The sequence below is a fragment of the Chelon labrosus genome (assembly GCF_963514085.1).
Source record: "Chelon labrosus genome assembly, chromosome: 6".
Classification (NCBI taxonomy): domain Eukaryota; kingdom Metazoa; phylum Chordata; class Actinopteri; order Mugiliformes; family Mugilidae; genus Chelon; species Chelon labrosus.
This window is the reverse complement of record NC_140342.1, coordinates 2,301,539-2,322,880: the sequence shown is the minus strand read 5'-3', so window position 1 is coordinate 2,322,880 and position 21,342 is coordinate 2,301,539. Positions and strand designations below refer to the sequence as shown.

Genomic DNA, 21,342 nt, shown 5'->3' with positions numbered 1-21,342 from the left:
CCTGTAAACTGAGTCTGTATGAGGAACATAGAACTCCACAGGTAACAATTTATAGGATACCATGTCAGTGTATTCTCAGTGATGTTTTTTTAAGCATGTCACACATACAGTGCACCTAAAAGTCGTTCATAATAGCTGGGTTCAATGCTGAAATCGTGGATAATGTGTTTTTCTTAGATAATGTAGTTTTGACAGTGTTTAAAGAATGGAGAAGCACAAACGTCTCCTTTTGAGCCCCCCACCCCCTCTATAGCGCCTCAATTTCCCAGATCACATCGCTCCTTGTGCAGCCGCCATATTGCCTTCGACTAAACGCGCTGGCTGGATCGGCTCGCGTATCCTCAACTGAAAATGTAAGTAGAGAAACAATGATATTTATGCAAGCCACGCACATTTCGATATTATTTCTGAACTTGGACATTAATAACGTTTTCATTATGAGTCTACAACTGTTTAAATATAAGAAATAACGCTGGAAACGCACACACCTTACCTTAGGAGGTTGGTGCGTCGGTTCTTTCTCTGTTGTTGTTTTTTCCTCTGTCACAGAGACAAATTACATTCACGACTCCCTCGTTGTATTTTATGTAGTATCTGTTTGTATCATTATCTGGAGTATTTAAACGGAACCGAATGACTGTTCCACGTGTCTGCGCATTTTTTGTTTTCTGTGAGCTACTTAAATGCTATATCTTGAGCGTATTTTGCCTCTAGTGTCAGCGTTACGAAGAATAGCTAGCCTCTCTGTTGGCTAGTTAGCATTAGCCAAACCCTACATATTCTCTTGAAATCTGTGGCGGGGTCTGTCTATGAACCGCACATGATAAGCTAGCAATAATTAATTCATATCAGTAAGTACTGCTGCCTACTGCCTTGTGTTTTTAAGTAAATTTATATACATTTAAAACAACCGTAGAGGACATGTTTCTAATTTGGATCAATATGGCATAGTGTTTTGTTTATGATCATTGCGGTACAGGGTAGTAGCTAGAAATATGTTTGGGTCATATGAATTTGCATAATTATGGTATGGATTTCCCCTTTGCCTTCGAAATCATCCGGTTTGATTAATGTGGACCACCCCCACTTTCACCTCTAGTCTGTCACATGTATGGCAGCATGGTAACACAGCTGCAGCAGTCCGAGAGCAGAAATGAACTGGTTTATGTTTTTTATTATTATTTTTTTTTTTTTTTTTTAGCAGTGGGGCACTAGAGTTGTGTGTCAGCTCGAGGTTGACTGGAAATTTTACTACCTAAAGCTATTTTTTTGGCAGTCAAAAAGAGGGATATCTTGAATTTTCAGTTGTGTTGAATACACACGGTTTTGATTATTCAAGACAGATGGTAATCCCATTTATCCAAATTTTCTGTCTCTAAATCTGCATGTATTAATGGTGTCAGGAACTAATTGTAGGGATATCACCAGATATGGATGATGCTCAGAAATATATGAGAATTTCGATTTGTTTTTAATTTTTTCTATTAAATGATTGATTACCTATTAAAGGTCCCTTTAGGGAATTTCAACAGGGAATTTGTAGGAGGGAGACATGTCATGTAAATTTCTTCTCCCAATTAACCTTCGTAGTTTTTGCAACCTTATTGTTGTAAAGAGTACTTAAATATTTTAAGTGCGACCTATACCAAGTGACATATATTTGTAAAGTAGCCCTAATACATAGCTGTAGGATTCAAACTAACAAGCTAATGAGAAGCCATGATTAAGGGCAGTTCTGTCAAATTCAGATGTTCAAATCTTCTTGAGACCTTTCACTTCCACTATAAGAGGTCCTTGAATCAGAAAAAGAAATCACTTTTTCATGTACATTTATCAGTCTTTATCCCCACTCGTATGCAACCGCAGTGGGGTAAACTAAAGTTGGCTTCACTCATTATGTACCGCTGTAAAACAACAATGTTGTGAACTTTTGTGAAGTTTCTCAGTCTACTTGAGATACCGTATTCACCAGCCAAGTAACAAATGTAACCTGCAGGAGGAAACTAACTGTGTCAGCCCATCCAATTAGGTGTCATGCATAAAGTGGAACCATGCCACACGAACAACTAAAAATAGTTCTAACATTTATTAGTAAAACAATCGTAGTCAACCCAAACTGTATGAGGTCATTCCATGTCCTAAGCGTAAACTGGTTTTGTAGTAACTATAGCCATTTGACCTACTGTGACCATCTGTAGAAATCGAGTGAATCATTGCTCCAGGCTGTGGTCTGTCTTTTTGCTTGTGGTATTGTTACGCAAGCTGCTTCATGGTCTATGAAATTGCACAAAACAAAGCAACTGAGACGATTGATTTTAAGCTTTACACCAGGGCAAGTATATAGTACAGCTTTAATATTAAGCCAGGCAGTGCTTAAATTTAAGTCCAACATCAGATAATAGTAATAATAGTAGTTTTATTAAATTATTCATGGGTGGATAACATTAGAATGTAGAGCAGGTTGTACATTAATTGTAGAGTAGATGATTTCATCCTTTCTGTTCATCCACAAGTTTCTTTGACGAAGACACTAAAGAAGATAATTCATTTTACAGTTTTTCTGATTACAGGAGGGTATTTAGTTGTTAGCAGACCCTAGTCATGTGAGTTTCAAGTGGGCACCAATCGCAGATGTACAGTTGAAACCAGATGTTTACATACACTGTGTTAAAAGACACACAAACATTTTTTCCTCACTGTCTGAAGTTAAATCAGACTAAACCTCTCCAGTTTTAGGTCACTTAGGAATCCTAACTGACCTAAAACTGGAGAGGTTTAGTCTGATTTAACTTCAGACAGTGAGGAAAAAATATTTGTGTCTTTTAACACAGTGTATGTAAACATGTGGTTTCAACTTTATGTATTATTTTCCCACCAGTCGTTTAGAACTGAAGAAGCTACTTGGATGAGCAGTGAAACATCTTCAAGAAAATTCAAACATGTAAAGTTGCCTTTGTTTTAGATACCATGACCTTTGACTGAGAAACTTCACAGGCATAAGCTGTTACCCTGTTTAGCAGCATTAGTGTGGAAGTCTGTATAAATAATAGGCAATTGTATTTTGTCTATGACGTCAGAAAAGTGCAGCCTATTACCATTAATTTGCAGCCAAAAATTCACATTTCCTGGTTATCCTAAATTTACAAGAAAGTCTAATTTTGTTTTTGTGTGTCCCAGTGTTGCAGCAATGACTCAGACAGTTCAGACGAATGGGGTTCAACCCCTCAGTAAGACCTGGGAACTGAGCCTGTATGAACTACAGAGAACTCCACAGGTAATGGTTCATACCATAACAGTTTATTCACATTACTGTTTTTATTAGTCACACATATTCACGTATGTTTATGGCCGAAAGGTGTTTAATTTATTTTTAAGCCTCAACTCACCTGCTTCACATTTAAATCGGTTTATTTTTATATCATTATCATGTTTGGCGAGGCACAAAAAAGGAAGATGAAGTGTACCAGCAGTCATTTAAACCGACAGTATGTTGGACATACAGTATACCTACAAGTTATTCATATCAGTTAAAATAGTTATCACCATAATGGGGATTTGGAGCGCCTGTGTGCTCATAAAACAAAACAAAAAAATCGAATAAAATAATAACACAGATATGTGCATTATTCAAAATGATGACTCTGGCATTGCTGTGGTCATGACCGTATGTACGTTAACACGTGTCTTGATCCGTTTCATACTCAGGAGGCTATAACGGATGGGCTGGAGATAGCAGTGTCGCCCAGGTCCTTGCATAGTGAACTTATGTGTCCCATTTGCCTGGACATGTTGAAGAACACAATGACAACCAAAGAATGTCTGCACCGCTTCTGCGCTGATTGTATCATCACAGCTTTGAGATCTGGGTGAGTTTTGAACTTGTAACAGAAACCAGGAGGGCCCTTTCTATTCCTGTAGTGTTATCCAAATTTATCTTAGTCCACGGTGGGAACAACATTTAATTGAATAGTAATAACCTCTAAGGGAAGAAGACAGTCTTCATTATCTTTTTACCAGCTTTCTAACTAGCCAGTCACAGGAGTGAACTTCTCTCAAAGACTAAAACTGAGGATAGAGACTGTATACAAAAATGACCTTCAACTACCTCAAATTTAGGTTTTTAGGATTTTCTTTCAGTACATTGAGAAGTAACATTTACTTAACCAAAAAAAATGTACAATGTTCAACAAGAATTGTTTTTAGGCATAATTTGAGGCCTCTCATCTAAATCATACACAGATTGGTCCATAAACACTACCAGCCAAAAGTTTGGACACACCCACTCATTTAATGGTTTTTCTTTATTTTCATAATTTACATTGTAGATTCTCACTGAAGGCATCAGAGCTATGAATGAACACATATGGAATTATGTAGTAAACAAAAAAAAAAGTGTGAAATAACAAATATTATTCATAATTTAGATTCCTAAAAATAGCCATCCTTTGCTTTGATTACTGCTTTGTACACTCTTGGCATTCTCAGCTTCATGAGGTAGTCATGAAGAAATGGGTCTCCAATAGTCTTAAAGGAGTTCTCAGAGATGCTGAGCACTTGTTAGCCCTTTTGTCTTCATTCTGCGGTCCATCTCAATTGGGTTTAGGTCAGGTGACTGTGGAGGCCAGGTCATCTGGTGCAGCACTCCATCACTCTCCTTCTTGGTCAGATAGCCCTTACACAGCCTGGATGTGTGTTTGGGGTCATTGTCCTGTTAAAAAATAAATGATGGTCCAATTAAACGCAAACTGGATGGGATGCATGTCGCTGCAGGATCCTGTGGTAGCCATGCTGGTTCAGTGTGCCTCCAGTTTGGAATAAATCCCCAACAGTGTCACCAGCAAAGCACCCCCACACCATCACACCTCCTCCTCCATGCTTCACGGTTGGAACCATGCATGTAGAGACCATCCGTTCACCATGTCTGCGTCACACAAAGACACGGCAGTAGGAACCAAAGATCTCAAATTTGGACTCATCAGACCAAAGTACAAATTTCCACTGGTCTAATGTCCATTCCTTGTGTTTCTCGGCCCAAACAAATCTCTTCTGCTTGTTGCTTTTCCGTAGTAGTGTGTTTCTAGCAGCTATTTGACCATAAAGGCCTGATTGGTGCAGTCTCCTCTGAACAGTTGATGTAGAGATGTGTCTGCTACTAGAACTCTGTGTGGCATTCATCTGGGCTCTAATCTGAGGTGCTGTTAACTTGCAATTTCTGAGTCTGGTGACTCATATGAACTTATCTTCAGCTGCAGAGGTGACTCTTGGTCTTCCTTCAGGCATGCAAACTTCTCACCTTTTGGCGAAATTCGCCGTTTTCAATCCAAATTGGGTGACTTATGTGATTCGTGAAAATCCGAGGAGAAAATATTTGGGGGGGGGGGGGGCCTACTCGTTGACTTTTATTTTAATATATTTCAATAATATAATAATATAATGTCCTATATACCGTAAATCCTCTAATATTGGCCTGTATTCCATTAGCGGCCGGGTCTCCAACATTGGCCGGTCTCGCTGTCAGCGGAGGTAAATAAAGGCCGGTCTCTAATAGCGGCCGGGGCTATTATTAGAACCATCTCGGCGGGTCAGGGTTTCGGCGGCACGGTGTGGGAGGATCCCCTCAGCGGGACCTCTCCCCGCATTTCCTCCGTGGCGGTGCGCGGCCTGGAAGTGCTCGGGGCGAAGGTGGCTCGTCGGCTCCGGCCGCGAGCTTTACAGCGACCCCCCGCATCTCACCTCACCGCTTCCCTGGGGTCGTGGAATCAGTGCTCACTGCGCCCTCTCTCCGTGCGGGGAGGGACGGGGCCCACTCGCTCCCGGCGCGACTGCCGACCGGCAGCGGACTCACTGTCCTCAGTGCGCTCCGACCGCGTCGCGCCGCTCATTTGTTGTTAATGTTCTGTATGCATACCATGTTATGGTAACTGTACGTTTTCAACAAATGAACCTAGTATTTTATAGGTTCAAATAGACACAAAATCTTGTTTTTATTAATTCTACTCGTAGTTCGTTTTGCTCAAATAGAAATTAAGGCCTGCCTCTAATTCTGGCCTCCTTCCAATAAAGGCCTGGACCGCTATGCGCTTGAGTAAAATAAAGGCCCGGGCCTGTATTAGAGGAAATACGGTATATATAACCGCTGACTTTATTTACAGACGCGAACACATATTGAAATGTGTTGTCAGAGCCCCATGCGTAGCCCCTATGTGTTTATGGGTTCGTGGCCATTTCCCTCTTCGCGCACTCTTCTCACCTTTTTGACCCCTGACCAGTTTGCATGCCTGTTCCTTTCCTGGGGCGGTCCTCATGTGAGCCAGTTTCATAGTAGCGCTTGATGGTTTTTGCAACTGCACTTGGGGACACAAGTTTTTTCAATTTTCTGGACTCACTGACCTTCAGTTCTTAAAGTAATGATAGAATTCGTATTATGGCAACAACCAATCAGCCAAGTAAAGAGAAATGTCAGCCCAACAGTTGTCAAATAGGGCTTTCAGCTGTGTACCAACCTGACTTCTGTACAACACAACTGATGGTCCCAACCCCATTAAGAATGCAAGAAATTCCACAAGTGAACCCTGACAAGGCACACCTGTGAAGTGAAAACCATTTCAGGTGACTACATCATGAAGCTCAGAATCAGAATCAGAATCAGACTACTTTATTAATCCTTCAAGGAAATTGTTTTGTTGCTGTTGCTCCCATAAAGTGACAGTTGCTCATTGAGAGAAGTCCAAGAGTTTGCAGCGCTGTCAACAAAGCAAAGGGTGGCTACTTTGAGGACTATGATATGAGTCATATTTGGAGTCATTTCACACTTTTTTGTTTACTACATAATTCCATATGTGTTCATTCATAGTTGTGATGTCTTCAGTGAGAATCTACAATGTAAATAATCATGAACATAAAGAAAAAACCATTGAATGAGACGTGTGTCCAAACCTTTGACTGCTAGTGTATGTTTGGACACTGACACATTTTTTTAGTTGTTTAACCACATAGATAGATAGATACTTTATTTATTGTGTGAGATATCGAAGTTACAGTTGTATAATGAGTCTGGTATTCATCACAGGCACTGTATTTAAGGGTATTCACATGCAAATTGGAGAATGGATTTAGAAATGACAGCTTTTCAATATGTAGCACCTTTTTCAAGACCAAGTCAATTGGACAAATGAAGCTGTTAAGTGTGGGATATATCTTCATTATTTTCTATTATAAACAGGGAGAGGGTCTGCAGTTGATCCCAAGGGTAACATTTGCATTTGAACACTTTGAACAACATGTGTCCATGTGCTCTTAATGCAAGAGAAACATCCTTAGGTTTCATATCAGCTGTTTTGTACATTCCAACACATTTAAAATATTTTGCATTAATTAATAGTTTTTCCATATTGATGCGTTGGCACTATTGTTTTAGCTGATGATACCTTTTTGCTTCTCCCTGCCCCTTCAGCAATAAAGAGTGTCCTACCTGCCGTAAGAAGCTAGTGTCCAAGAGGTCTCTGCGTCCAGACCCAAATTTTGATGCTCTCATTAGTAAGTAACCACAACAAAAAGACTCGAGGTTTAATCGCTGTACCAATAATCAGTTTTGACTAACAGTTCAATAATGAATATTGTGAAAAATATTGTTAGAAGTAGTGTATATTCCTTTTAGGGTTGTCCTCAGTTTACTGGAGGGTCTAGGTGCTGCAGTGGATTCTTCCCACAGGGAAAGAAATTGTTTTTTGTTGTTATTTTCATGTCATTTTCGCATAATTATTCTAGATACTTATAAAGAACAAAACAACAGGTTATAATCTTCAATTTTCAACAGAAATTTTCTTATCCAGCCGAAACCATTTGACAGTCGGCAACATTACTAAAATTACCCCCATTACTCCCATTTTGAACTGGTCTATGGTAACATTCTTTCAGCAGTGTGAATACAAACATCCTGGCCACATTGAAGAACCGCCTGCTCAACTGATGTACTGTATGTGCATACTCAATCCTGCAGAAATGACATCACATGAAAATGTGACAACATGCACACTTTCAGTACAATTCAGTTTTATGTACATTGTTTCAATAACAAACCAAATTGTCTCAAGCCACTTTACAGAGCACAAAACCTGAAACCCCCAGAGCAAGCACTAGGGTGGTGGTGGTGGCTAGGAAAAACTTGTTTTTAACAGGAAGAACAACCTGTAAAACACCTTAGACTATTTGATTTTCCTGGAACCTCGCTCTGACCAAGGAAGGAACTGTACTGCTTTGATTTATTCTCTTAAGTTCTGGCAGACTCGGCATAGAAAGTGAACTGTTCCTTCTCACTTGATAAAGGCAACATTTGGTCTTTGCAAACAGAAATTATTATTATGTTTGTTTGCATGTTGACTGAGTGAGATTCGACCATAAATGGTCACTCAAGATGCAAGTGGAGATGTATACCAATTCCAGGTGTTGAGAGATGTATTTAGTTACTGTATGTCCACTTGTGATCTGATCACCCAGGACACCAGGTAGTAGCAGGTGTGAACAGAGCCCAAATGAACGTGTTTTCAGTCTCAAAAAATGTTCCTCAGCCATAAAACATGTTACTTGAGCCTTCTCAATCCAAACTGGAGTTTTTAGCTAGCAATGCAGCATTAAGACTATTGTAGTTCAGCAAAACATGAATGGACACAAAAGACAGTACCTGTTTTTTTTTTTTTTCTTTTTTTTCAAAATTCAATTTCAGGAAAAATGTATTTACATTTGTAAATGTTGTATATTCAATCTGTTGGGCATCCTTTCAGCACAGTCTACTTGTATGTCCTTGGTGGAAAAACCCTGCATTTATCTCCTTTCAGGTAAGATTTATCCTAGTCGTGATGAGTATGAAGCCCACCAGGAGAGAGTTTTGGCCCGAATTAGCAAACACAACAACCAGCAAGCCCTGTCACACAGCATAGAAGAAGGGCTGAAGATACAGGCGATGACCAGGTAAAAGGACAAACCCCAACACAAACAAACAATGCAAATACACAGTGTACTGGAGTAACATGGATTTGCATTTTATTTTCTCAGACTACAGCGAGGTAAAAGACACACAGTGGAGAATGGTAGTGGAGCTGAGGACAACGGGGACTCCTCCCACTGTAGCAACGCTTCTGTCCATAGCAATCAGGTATATTATTGATAATTATGAACACATATGACAACACTGACTTTGATTTTTTTTTAAATTCACAAAATGCATAAAAGAATCAAGTGTCAGAAACACGGCTGCCAATCTGTTGGAGTGGTATGACTGGTGAAAATATGGTGGGTTCACTGTTAATAATTACAGTCAGAACCACACACATGCATTAATTCATAACAAAATCTGAGTTACATATTTCAATGTGGTTCTCCAGGAGGCTGGTCCAAGCATCAAACGCACTAAGACAAGCGATGACAGCGGTTTGGACATGGACAATGCTGCTGAGAATGGGGGTGGCGATTCTGTCATTGATGGGGGTGCCAGCGAAATAGAACTGGTGTTTAGGCCACATCCCACCCTCATGGAAAAGGATGATGGTCACAACAGGTAGTCACACAAACACACACACACACACACACACACACAACTGGTATGGTGTTTGAGGAATCTGTTTTCTGCAAACGGAGCTTTTTGTGAAACCTAAGATCGCATCTGGTTACTCTGCATTTTCATTTGCAACCGTCTGCTAATTGACATTTGTGTTTGACTGTATCAATGCAGTGTGGAGTTTGTCCCTCGCTACATTAAGACGTCCGGTAACGCTACAGTGGATCACCTCTCTAAATACCTGGCTGTCCGTCTGGCTCTGGAGGAGCTGAGAAGAAACGCAGAGGCCAGTCCTGTTAATGTGGAAGCAGCTTCAGAGAAACAGTACACCATCTACATCCCTACTGCTGGAAATCAGTTCACTGTGAGTTCACACACACACACACACACACACACACACACACACACACACATTGCCTTGTGTTCACTGAGAACACTGCATTTGATTAATCAGACTTCAATGTGAGGGTAGCCCATTCAGCCTATCCTTTCAGAAAGAAAAGCTCTCAAAAATAAAGTGCAGGGAAACAAATGAGCTGTCAGTTACGGATGCATTGGTGATTCAGAGTGGGATGTTTCATCCAGTTATCTCTGTTCACAGGTTCTGAATGGTTCCTTCTCCCTGGAGCTGGTCAGTGAAAAGTATTGGAAGGTCAACAAACCCATGGAGCTCTACTTTGCCCCTACTAAAGAACACAAGTAGATCCATAAAACACACCCATGCATACACACATACACACACCCCCAAACAGTAGGAAGTAAGCAGATGGACTTGGCTATACCTGCGCACACAGAAACAAGAGGAGAGGGAGTGTGTGTCTGAAGGAGAAGAAAGGGGTTGCTTATACCCTCAATAAGACTCTTGTAAAAAGAAAAAAAAAAAAAAACGTGTTTTATATTCTCTGTATCCCTCTCTGTGTCTCTTTCTATTTTTCTCTCAGTAGAAGGCAGCAGATCAATACAACAGCAAGCAGACAGGACTGACTGCAGATTGATCCATTCATAGCTGTTTTTAAGAAAGTTTGAAGGAAATGTATTAAAGTAGACCCCTTTAAGCTGCACTTTGGTCTGTCCCAAACTGCTGTCTTTGGTCACCAGTCTGAAACGGTGGTCCTAGATTTCACTGTGTGATGTGGCCGTTGATTTAGGACATGAGAGACATGAAGAGATAATGTTAAAATGGGACAGCTGCTATGAAACACATCTACAAAACAACTTAAACAATATAAAAGTCTGATACCCACACTATAAGTGTCCATGGACATATGTAAGCTTGGATACCACATGGGTGCTTGCTGTACATGGTCATGTAAGGCCATAATGGATACGTAGCATTGAGATACAGTCAGAAGCTTTTATCTTAATTGATGTGGTTTGAATTCCCCTCTTTGTAATGTTATTTCAGCATTTGCTAATTTGAAAACTTTAGCATTTTAAAATGATTCTAGGATTGTTTCTTGGCTCTCATGGCTGACGGAATGAGAATCAGTCACACAGATTGAGGCTGAGTGATTATCCTTGGTAGTGTGAATGTTTAAAACTTCCGTCAATCTAATCATTGCATAAAAATATGCTGAATATATTTGTTTGGGATTTAGTACACCTAAATTGACAGTGCATTCACAGTGAGGAGCACACAGTTGTGACCAGCAGTGGGCAGTGCAAGCATAGCCATTAGCTATAAAGTTAGAGCATTGAAGGAAGCTATTCTTACATGCTATCTGTAGTCTTTCAAAGAAGGATGGCTGCAGTTTGTTTACCAGGAGATGCTGCTGTGGAGAGGTCTAGTGCTGTAATCTAATAACCATGATGCTGAATGCATTAACAATACAGCTGCAGCTTCAACAGTAGTCGTCTTTCTGCTGTTTGAATAATATACGTGGGGGAGTGACCCTGATAGAGCTGTTGTCTTGATCTGTTGCCAGTAGGAACAAACTGTCTTCTGATATCTGTTGCTGCTCTATGGCTCGTCCTTTTATAAATGTCTTTTGTAACAAGGAGAGGAAGCAGTGTGTGTGATTGGGGGGGGAGGGGGTATTTTTGCTGTACCATATACAGTCTGACCATTACAGTATTCATTATCTCCTACTGTTTCCACAAACCTGCTCCCTACTCTGCTGTTAAATCACCACTGACTCACCAGTGGAGAAGGCTGGACTGTCACAGGAGGATTATTCGCTCACCATCATGCATAGCGAGTGTGTTAAATGTTTTAATACTTTTTTTTCCATTCTCCGTGTATCTGACTGAGGGGCCTGGATGTTCCACAGGAACAGAAACCCAAGATAACTAATGACAATTCAAGCCTTTGAGAGCAAGGAGTGAATGTTCGGCAGATCATGTCAGTCTTATTTTCCTTTGCAGCTGTTTGTTAATTATTGTCTCAAGGAACCTGGGCAAACTACCACCATTACATTTGGAGAAATTTCAAATGTGATACTGCTCTTTTGAACTGACCTACCTTTCTGTATGTGTAACAGTTTTTGTTTGAGAACAAACCATGGCAGACAAATGTAAAGATTATGAGCAGTACTGCAAAGAGCATGCCAAGTTAATGTCACACGTGGCCTGCAGGCACCGCCATGGCTGCTGCTTGCGGCCACTAGGGGACATGGACACTAATCATGAGTGACTGGATGTATTAATGAGTGTATTGTTGCGTCAACATCTGAAATAAGGGCCAAATCAGGTGCGGGGGATACTGTCAGTGCAGCCTGTCTGGGCTCATGGTCTTGTTTTCACTGCTGTTACGATATGTTGAGTTTTTTTGTAGTTCCGAAAAAAAAACACTTGATTGACACGGTGAAATCTGTAAACCTTTTCTTGTCATACAAACTTCTCATTTGATATTTCCCAGTGTGTTTCTGATGCAACGCTAATCATAAAACCTGCTGCAGTGATGAAAAGAACTAGTAGGCTGATGTCCTTGTCATCATCACCTCATGTTCCTGGATTGATATTCAGCACATTAAAAACAGAAGCATATTATTCATTGGAAGTCACAATGGTCAAATTGAAAAGACAAGTTCTAAAAAGGTATGAAACTTTCCTCTTAATTTGATCATTTGGACTTTATAATCAGATCACTTTGAGGCAGTCTAATGTGTGTAATGATTCAAAGGGATCTGATTATAAAGTCCAAATGATCAAATTATGAAGAGCGTTACAGTGAGATAAAATTCTAAAGTGCTGAGAAAAAGCCCAAACACTGAAATCAGTAATTATGAGGGGAAAACATACTACATCACATTTCTGAATGAATAATCCTGTTGATTTACTAAGTCACAGTGACATTAGATATTAGAGAAATGCCATCTTTTTGACTCAACGTGTACATATTTCTTTACAATCCCCATTACCTGCATATTTTCTGTTACTGGCAGAACTGTAGGCTAAGCTGTATCCAGTGTACCACCACTCTGTTGATATTTGTGAAAATGTACCTCTGTTTCCTAAACAATAACCATTTTTAGCAATTTGCCAAGCACATCATTTAGATCAGTATTCTGGCTTCAGCTCTCTCTCCTGGTGATGTGCTGCCTTTCCTCGTCATATCTTACAGCAAAACAAATCCCTATAGGTTTTGTATTGCTGCTTATATAAAACGTGTGAATGCGTGAAAAATTCTAGATAACTTTTTACTAGTTCCTGACATTTTATAAACCACACAGTAAATTGAAAAACTGTATGGAAATGAAAATGATTAGTTGCAGCCGTATTTCTAAACTCTTAACCTTCCTCAACAGCAGACAGAGTTTGTAAATTTGTTATGGAGATGATTGTTTTTCTACTGGGAAAAAAAATGAAGCTGACCCTAAATTCTGAAAATGTCTGAGGATTGTGTGTCGAGAGTAAACCTATCACTCAGTGGTGTTGAGTCTGTGGCCTGCTTGGTAAATGTGCCAACCGGACTTTGCCATAAACCCCAAGGAATGCCCCTAATTCAGAAACTTTCTCTGCTTTTGAGCTTTAGGAACAAGGGAGTGACACGTTTCACAACGTATACTGATGGGAGTGGGTCAGAGTAGTAGGACAACTGCTGGAGTTACAGCCTGTCTCATTTGGTACCTGTGTGTCTGATTAGCTGTCTGTGTGGAACTGTATACTACATTTTTCTGTTTGGACAATAAACCTGAGTCTGTGTGTCCAACATGAACTATGGTGTTGCTGCTTACTGTCTGCTTTGCCAAAAACACTAAATAGGAGCTTAAGTATCTTGGATGGGATAATGGCTAATATTATAAAATCCCATTTTCACATCGCACACACATTTTCTTCCACTTCATAATTTCGTGTTATTTTAGTTTTCTATTTTAGTTGTCTCCAGTTTTCATTCACAATGTAGACAGTAAAAATAATGAAAACGCTTCAGTGAGAAAGTGAACTTTTGACTGCTGCTGTGTGTTATTGATTTTAACCATGAGAGAAGATTCCTCAAAATATCAGGCAAGGTGGGATATCCATAATCGTATATGACGCAAGATAAGCTGAAATAAATTGCTTCAAACAAATTATTGGTCAGCTTTTAGGTTCAGCACTTTATTTTTCTTTTTTGTTTCAGATAGAAAAATTGATATAAGCAATACAACCTGGATGTCAGGCTAAATGAGTCAATGAGGTTTTGGTGTAAGTAGAAAAACAAACTGTCAATGAACGAGCATGTTCAGGAAGAATGATTGGGGTAAAAATGAATCCAGTCCCAGCATGCACCGGGAAAAAAAGGCAAGGAAACACCACTCAATGACAGTTCACCCAACTTTTTCATTTCCAACCTGGATGACTCAGAAGCTCCAGCGAAGAGGAGGAGGAGGAGGAGGAGGAAGAAAGCTGTAGCATAGAAGAGGAGAGATGTTGCAGTGAGAAGCAGTCTAAAGGAGCGAGGAGCCGCTTTGTGTCTGAGGGAAGCGTCTCTCTGCGTGGCTTGCAAACGCAGACAGTCTGAGGTGCCAGCACCTCCCTGCCTGACTGCCAGCACTGCTTAATCCCAGAGGTGTGACCGAACACAGTGAATGCAGCAAACAGAGGAGAGAACTGCATCAGGAAGACACTCAGCTCCAGTACAAAAATAAAAGTCCAGAAACAGAATATCAGCTTTGGTGACCGCCTAGCATCTGTTTACAGCTGGACTGAAGCTTCTTAGGAAGATCAGACCGTCTTCCTGGCAGTCAGGACCCTGACGATAGAGCCCACTCCTCCTACTGCCAGAGCCTGAGAACACACACACACACACACGGACGGCAGATATCAGGTTAGGAGTTTACAGCAAACAGCATTCAGACAAACAACCACATTTTAGAAAGATTTCTCTGCATTTAGCTTGATCTCTATGGATGCATACTGAAATAGTCTTTGAACCCTATTGTTAAGTTAACCAGTTAGATCAGACTACAGTGTTTTCTCATTTGCATCCATCATTCTTAGTTATAAATTTCATAGCTGCAATCTGGAGGGACTGTGTATTCAGAAATGGAGGGCTAGGGCTATCTAACGTAATAGTGGAAGCAATTAGAGACTGGGCACAATGTGGGCAGCATGTTATTGTTGCTTATGTGATGGATGGTGCACTGATGGGTTATGTGTAGTACATTCCATTACACAAAATGTAGTTTCTAGTTACAAACACGGGAAAACAACTGCAAGTCTGACCACATGCTTTTTGAGGTGACAACTTTTTGATACTACCTACATGTTTTTTTGTCTTAAATTACATATTTACACCTATTTGTGTTCTCAAAATACAATCATTTTGAAGCAGCTGGTATTACACTTTAATATTTCTGTGAGGTATTTCCGTCAACATTATTGGAGAAGCCGTAAATCCAAAACTGTCACTGAACAATCAACCTAATTTATGCATTATCCTTATTTCACCATATTCCATCCCACTCAGAAACAAGTTACATTACTGACAGTAGATGCTATAAAGGCGCTGCAAGAAATGTTCACCTTGGATTCAGTATTGCAGCATGGATCATGTTGTAAAGCATTAACTCTGCGACCCGAATTCAGTGAAATAATTATGATGGCCTCAAGAAGAGACCCTGTTTGGTAAAGGACTAGGGTCTTGGCTTTGCAGAACCTGCCACAGACACTAAAGTGCAGAGGGTCCACCGAGACAGATCTGCTGTAGCGCTGTAGTTTTGTTTCAGTTCCGAGATGAAAGATTCACTCTGAATTTGTACCAGTTTCATTTCTGAGCGTATGAACTAGCTACCTTTTCATGCCACTGCAGCAGCACGGCGCTGCTGTTGTCAGTGGGCTTCTCAAAGCCTCTGTAGATGTATTTCATCAGCAGGTCAACTCCTGCTTTGTCCAGTGAGCCCACAGCCTTCTCTATGTCACTGCTCTTAAAACTGCTCAGCACTCTGACCACCAGCTGCTCCGCTCGGTCCTGCGTACACACAAACACACACAGATGGAAGGATACTGTACTGTAATACCAAACAACAAGCTGATTTTCTTCGAGTTGAACTAAATGAAAAAAGGCACAACATGAAGGTTGTGTATTTAGGACCATCAACACCAGAGCCTCAGAATCTGCTGCAATAAACTGTGGAATGACAAAAATCCAGGGACACGGCACTACAATCTGCTGTGAGGAGTGTTACTGCTGAGAAAACAGGTACAAACATGCACAGGTTCTTTTAGTGCTTTTTGAAGGATGTTTTACAATGAGTGTAGGTACAATATGGTGCATTTAATTGGTGCTAAGTGTAATATACTATCTTAGCAGCAATGATGTATTATTGGTTCTCACGACATGCTAAAATGCACAGTCTGATATCATCACTGAGGAGGATACTGAACAAAATCAACTTATTTCCTCTTCTTTTTAAGAACTTCCTCTAATGCTAGTACAGATAGCTATTAAAAGCTATGACAACACAGGCTTAAAACAGTGTTCAGTGTAATGCTGTCGATACACAGTGCCTATATGAAACATGGTTGATATAATTTGGCATTTTGACAAGAATTTAAAAAAAGAAAGAAAAACTCTTTACTGTCAAAGTGAAAATTAAGTAATGCCAGTTATTAAAAATCTACAATGTCAAATAAGTGATTAACAAATGTACAATTCTGCTAAAACACTCCAGTTTACTTGTTAATGCTTGAAATAATCAGTTAAGGGGGACAAGAAGAAGTGGAGATCTGTCAGAGAGGAGTGTTACATGGACACATGGATACCTTGGTGTTCTGGTTCTTGGTGTTGATTGGAGGGTTCTTTAGCACAGCAAGGAGAGCGCCGTTCATGTTCCCCTTGCAAAACATCAGTCAAGGTACAAACACAGAGAGGACAGCGGTACTTGTGCACAAAATAAACACAAACTCATAAAACTGTACAGTCTCACTACAGGATGAGGGAACACCTCACTATCATGGTGGCAGAAGTTACCGTAACAGCAGTAAGAGCACTTTAAAACAGCCAGCTGCAGCTTGTTAATTCATTTTCTGTCAATCGTTGAAGCTTTGTGCTTATTACAAGACAGCATCCTGTATTCAACATTTTATCTGTTAAAGCAAAATCTGAGCAGGACAGCCCAGCATACATACAAGTTAAGAGCATCAGTGATGTTTAACCTGTATGATTACGGCACTACAGATTTACCTCATAGTGGTACATGTTGGTACCCTTCTGACCCCCAATACATGTCACTTTATTCAGTTCCTCCAAATAACCCAGAAACTGAATAGTCCATTAACAATTCTGATAGGTTCACTCATTCTAGTCGCTCACAGTGGAGATATTTACTGGTTTTCTATAGTGGCAAAGGCCAAGAAATAAAAAAATAAAAAAAGGGAGGAGCTGTGAGCTAGTGATCAGAGAAGCAGCTTTGTGGCTGTCACTGGTTCAGTCCCCTCTATGTTAATGCCCCCCCTCCAAGACCCAAAAACTGCTCTTTTCAAGGCAACAGGTTGTTGTTAGTGGCGGCCTTTGGGGCCTTTGGGTCCTATGGGTTGAGGGGAGGGGCCTCTGTGTCAGGCTTGTTCCAGTGCATCTACTTGGAGATCAGGCTGTTCTTTTTTTTGTCTGTCCACAACACACTGGCCAGTCTAAGGAGTACCTTCAGTAACAGACTCATTCTACCCAAATGCACCACAGAACCCCACAGGAGGTCATTCCTGCCTGTGGCCATCAAACTTTATAACTCCTCCCGCTGAGTGATGATCACTCTTAACACTCTCAACACTTCAGATGCTGTTAATTTATTTGCAGCCTCTTACCTCTGTATATTCTGAATACTTGTGCAATATTGTTTCTTTTACTTTAAATGCATCTTACTTATTTTTATATATTTTTGTATTCTGTTGTATTTGCTCTGTCACCTTGCAACTCTCACTTTAGGGGAGAAACAGCAACAAAACAATTTCCTTGAAGGATTAATAAAGTATTCTGATTCTGATTTTTTCCCCCCACTAGATGGTCAATGTTATTTACTTCTCCCGTCAGTGGTCATAATGCTATACCTGATCAGTGTATATACAAGACAAATAAAGCTTGATTTGATTTAGATTTGTAAAACAATCCTGTTTAGCTGGACTTTAGGACTGATTATACAATATTGATCACTCATTTTTGATACAAATCAATCAATTGATGAATAAGAGAAGTAAGGCTACTTTTCTACATAAAGCTTATTATTATTATTGTAAAATAATTATGAAATGGCCTCATTTAATCAGCGGCAATTGGCCGTTGGCTGATCCTATTGAAACCCTTCATCAAAATCAGTCAAAAGTGAAAACTACAGGTTAGCCTGTAACTTTACTGAAACACAACAACTCTCAGCAGTGAAATGTCCTTCACAATAATGTATATGAGTATTGTGAAGTGAGTTGCATTTTTAGAGAAACACTTGTAGTTTGTTTTTTTGAGAAAATGTTGCGTTCACTTACTTAGTCAACGTATAGTTATTTCCGACGCTAATTGTGTGAAGATCAGGTTAAAGGTTAGTGGATGAACTGAAGACCTAAAGTTTAAAGTTAACTGTGAGCACTGTGCATACACAAAGAGACAAAAATAGAAAAGGGACGTGGTTAAAATCCACATGTATCGACCTGAGCTCAAATATCTGAGGCCACCACACCCTCCTGTGACTGACACCCGGAAACAACACTTGTGGACAGCTACTCAACGGAAATTAGCAGCTAACATCACTGAATCGGTTACAAACACGTCAAATATGCCTCAATTTTGATTGACTGCCACATAAGCGTCTATGAATATATAAAAAAACTATTAAAAGCACTAATGTTCAATCCATATTCCGACTTCCATACGGCGCTGAGCTTGTTACACGACACCGGTCCAGACACGTACATATGCACCTGATGGCTGAGCTGTTAAAACACTGAACCAAGTTAAAGGATATTGTCTGAGCAGACCGTCTACTTCTGCTTCATCCGGACCAGCCTGGTTCTCTCCTCCGTCTTCCTCGTCCACAAACTTGTTCTCGTCGTATTCATCTACGTCTACTTTCCTAAAGCGGTCGGACACTGTATTTTTAGACATTCTGGATGCGACGAAAAAGACGGTTAAAAGAAAAATCAGGCTTTAAGGATAGCAGAAACAAGCAGATTCGCAGTCCACTTTGCAGACTGTCTTCGTCCTACTTCCCACTTCCGCACTTGCTTTTCTTCTTCTTCTTTCTCAGATCTTTCGGGCGATGTGGTCGACTGGTGTCCAGTGTTGTCACATTAGCGCCCTCTACTGTGCAGTGCAATTGGCTTCATAGACGCTCCTCATAGGCTATGAACCTTACTATGTATGGAGATGAAGACGACACATCCAACTCCTTCCACTGGTCAAAAGTCCATGGGATATTTCCTATAGAATATTTCATTTTCTGTGCATTTTACATCAGGGCTCTGTGTTTTCATTTAAATAGTCATTTGCAGTGGAATCAAAACGTTTGTTTTGTGTTGGAAAAGAAATAAAACACGAACTTTAGGGATTTCTGCAGTTCAAAGTGTACATCTGTTCCTCAGTGTTTAAAAGCCATAACCACAACGGTGAAATCCAGCACTCAGTTACAAGTGAACTACAAACTACCCCCAGACTGTTATGAAAAACTTTAATGTCCAGGTCAGTCTCGACTCATCCTTGTCTGCACTGAACTCGGCACCTCTGACTTTTAGATGTTTAAATCCTGACCACCAGAGGGCGCAAAAACACAGCTTAACACTCAAGCCCTACCATTACACAGGAAGGTTCATCCACACCAAATACCAACAAGCAAGCTGCATTCATATCATTATTCACATTTGCACATTGGCCCCAAATGACCTTACTTAAAAAACACATTGCTTTAAAAAATATTTTCTTCTGTTTGAAATCTGAATGCAGGCTATACGCCCCCCTTTAATCAAACGCGTGGTACAGCCCACAATGTTTAATAGTTACTGTGTCTAAAAACCATGTAGACACAGCAGCTGAAAAAAAAAAGCATACTGTATCTTCATCATCCAACACTACACAAACCTACAGTATGTCCACATGTCAGTCTTAAGGGTAACATAAACTACACAATTAAAAATGTTTAAATAGCCAAACTAGCATGTGTTTCTTTTGCAGGACAGGCCTTCATCAGTACCGGCTGAGAGGCAGCTATCAACCCAGCAAATGATAGCAGAAACAACATCAATTATTCAATCTGTGTTTGTGCAGTTATATCTTACATATGCATATAAATTACAAAATCTCCAATCCATATCGTGTGTTTTGGCACAGCAAGAGAGTAATGAAGAGGGCGCTCATTACATACTAAAATCAAACTCAGATGAGTATGTGCTGCTCTGGTGCTCTGGTTTACATTAATGTGTAACATCACAACAGATGGATTATGAAATTAGTGACTGTCACTTAGGTTCTTCTGGTACTCACACTTAACAATGTATACATGAGTTTATGTTAATGATTAATGTCAGAACTCTGTCATGATGCTAAGGGACGGCTGTGGCTCAGTAGAGCTGGTTGTTCACACAGTGGTTTAGCAGTCTGATCCCTGGAATGTGCCACACGCCGGAGCGTCCTTGAGCAAGACACCGAACCAGTGTGTGGCAATGGTATGTGAATGTGTGTGTGCTTGTGTGAGCAGATGGGTAGATGTAACTATAAAGTGCCTTGAGTACCAATAGGTAGAAAGGGTACTATATATATATATATATATATATATATATATATATATATATATATATATATATATATATATGTATATATACATATATAAACAAGACCTTTTACTTCTATCTTTCGTTTTTGTTTCCCCAACCACTTCTTCATGAAATCAGCCTATTTTGCACTTTTTTGTTCTTACTACATTGTTTGTCTGTGGTCCGTGTCTCAGAGTCTCAGATCTCACTGGTCACTTCATGTCTGGGTAGTAATATTTACTTCTTAGCAGTCCACCAACCCTCACTGAGGGAACATCACTTGAGATTATTACAGAGCTCTTTTGGGTTTAAGGCTCAGAAGAACTCCTAATATCACCCCTTTACAGCCATTTTAATACTTCCACTACAAAACATATGCATACTGCAGTTTCTGTGCCCATGGATGTATTAACCTATTTGGAATAGTCTCTGGAATTAAAATTAGATGTTTGGCCCCAAATACAATTAAACTGTTCAACTATCACTGGTAATGCCACCCAGTTCTTTTATATATAACCCTTTGTCATTATGTCTCCATATACATGGCCACTTCTTTGTACTACAATGGACAGTCTGTACTGTATGTTTCAGTCAAAATCCATTATACAAATAAAGATTAAGGCTAAATACACAATAAA

The 21,342-nt window shown here is 40.0% G+C and overlaps 2 protein-coding genes across 2 annotated transcripts; one reads left to right on the top strand and one right to left on the bottom strand.

Annotated features, from left to right (window-relative positions):
* Positions 1–313: 313 nt before the first annotated feature.
* On the top strand, positions 314–12,462 carry rnf2 (ring finger protein 2). The gene is made up of 9 exons (XM_084546753.1): positions 314–353; positions 3,178–3,274; positions 3,706–3,866; positions 7,454–7,536; positions 8,835–8,967; positions 9,052–9,151; positions 9,381–9,553; positions 9,728–9,917; positions 10,155–12,462. The coding sequence occupies exons 2-9, from the start codon at positions 3,188–3,190 to the stop codon at positions 10,254–10,256; spliced, it is 1,029 nt and encodes a 342-aa protein (XP_084402879.1). The 5' UTR covers positions 314–353; positions 3,178–3,187; the 3' UTR covers positions 10,257–12,462.
* Positions 12,463–14,071: 1,609 nt separating this feature from the next.
* Positions 14,072–19,213, bottom strand: LOC311489608 (actin-related protein 2/3 complex subunit 5-like). Its single transcript, XM_084546754.1, has 4 exons — positions 18,926–19,213; positions 16,739–16,812; positions 15,768–15,944; positions 14,072–14,761 (listed from the first exon to the last, which is right to left on the bottom strand). Exons 1-4 carry the CDS (start codon positions 19,062–19,064, stop codon positions 14,699–14,701), a joined length of 453 nt encoding a protein of 150 aa, XP_084402880.1. The 5' UTR covers positions 19,065–19,213; the 3' UTR covers positions 14,072–14,698.
* Between the last annotated feature and the right edge of the window lie 2,129 nt (positions 19,214–21,342).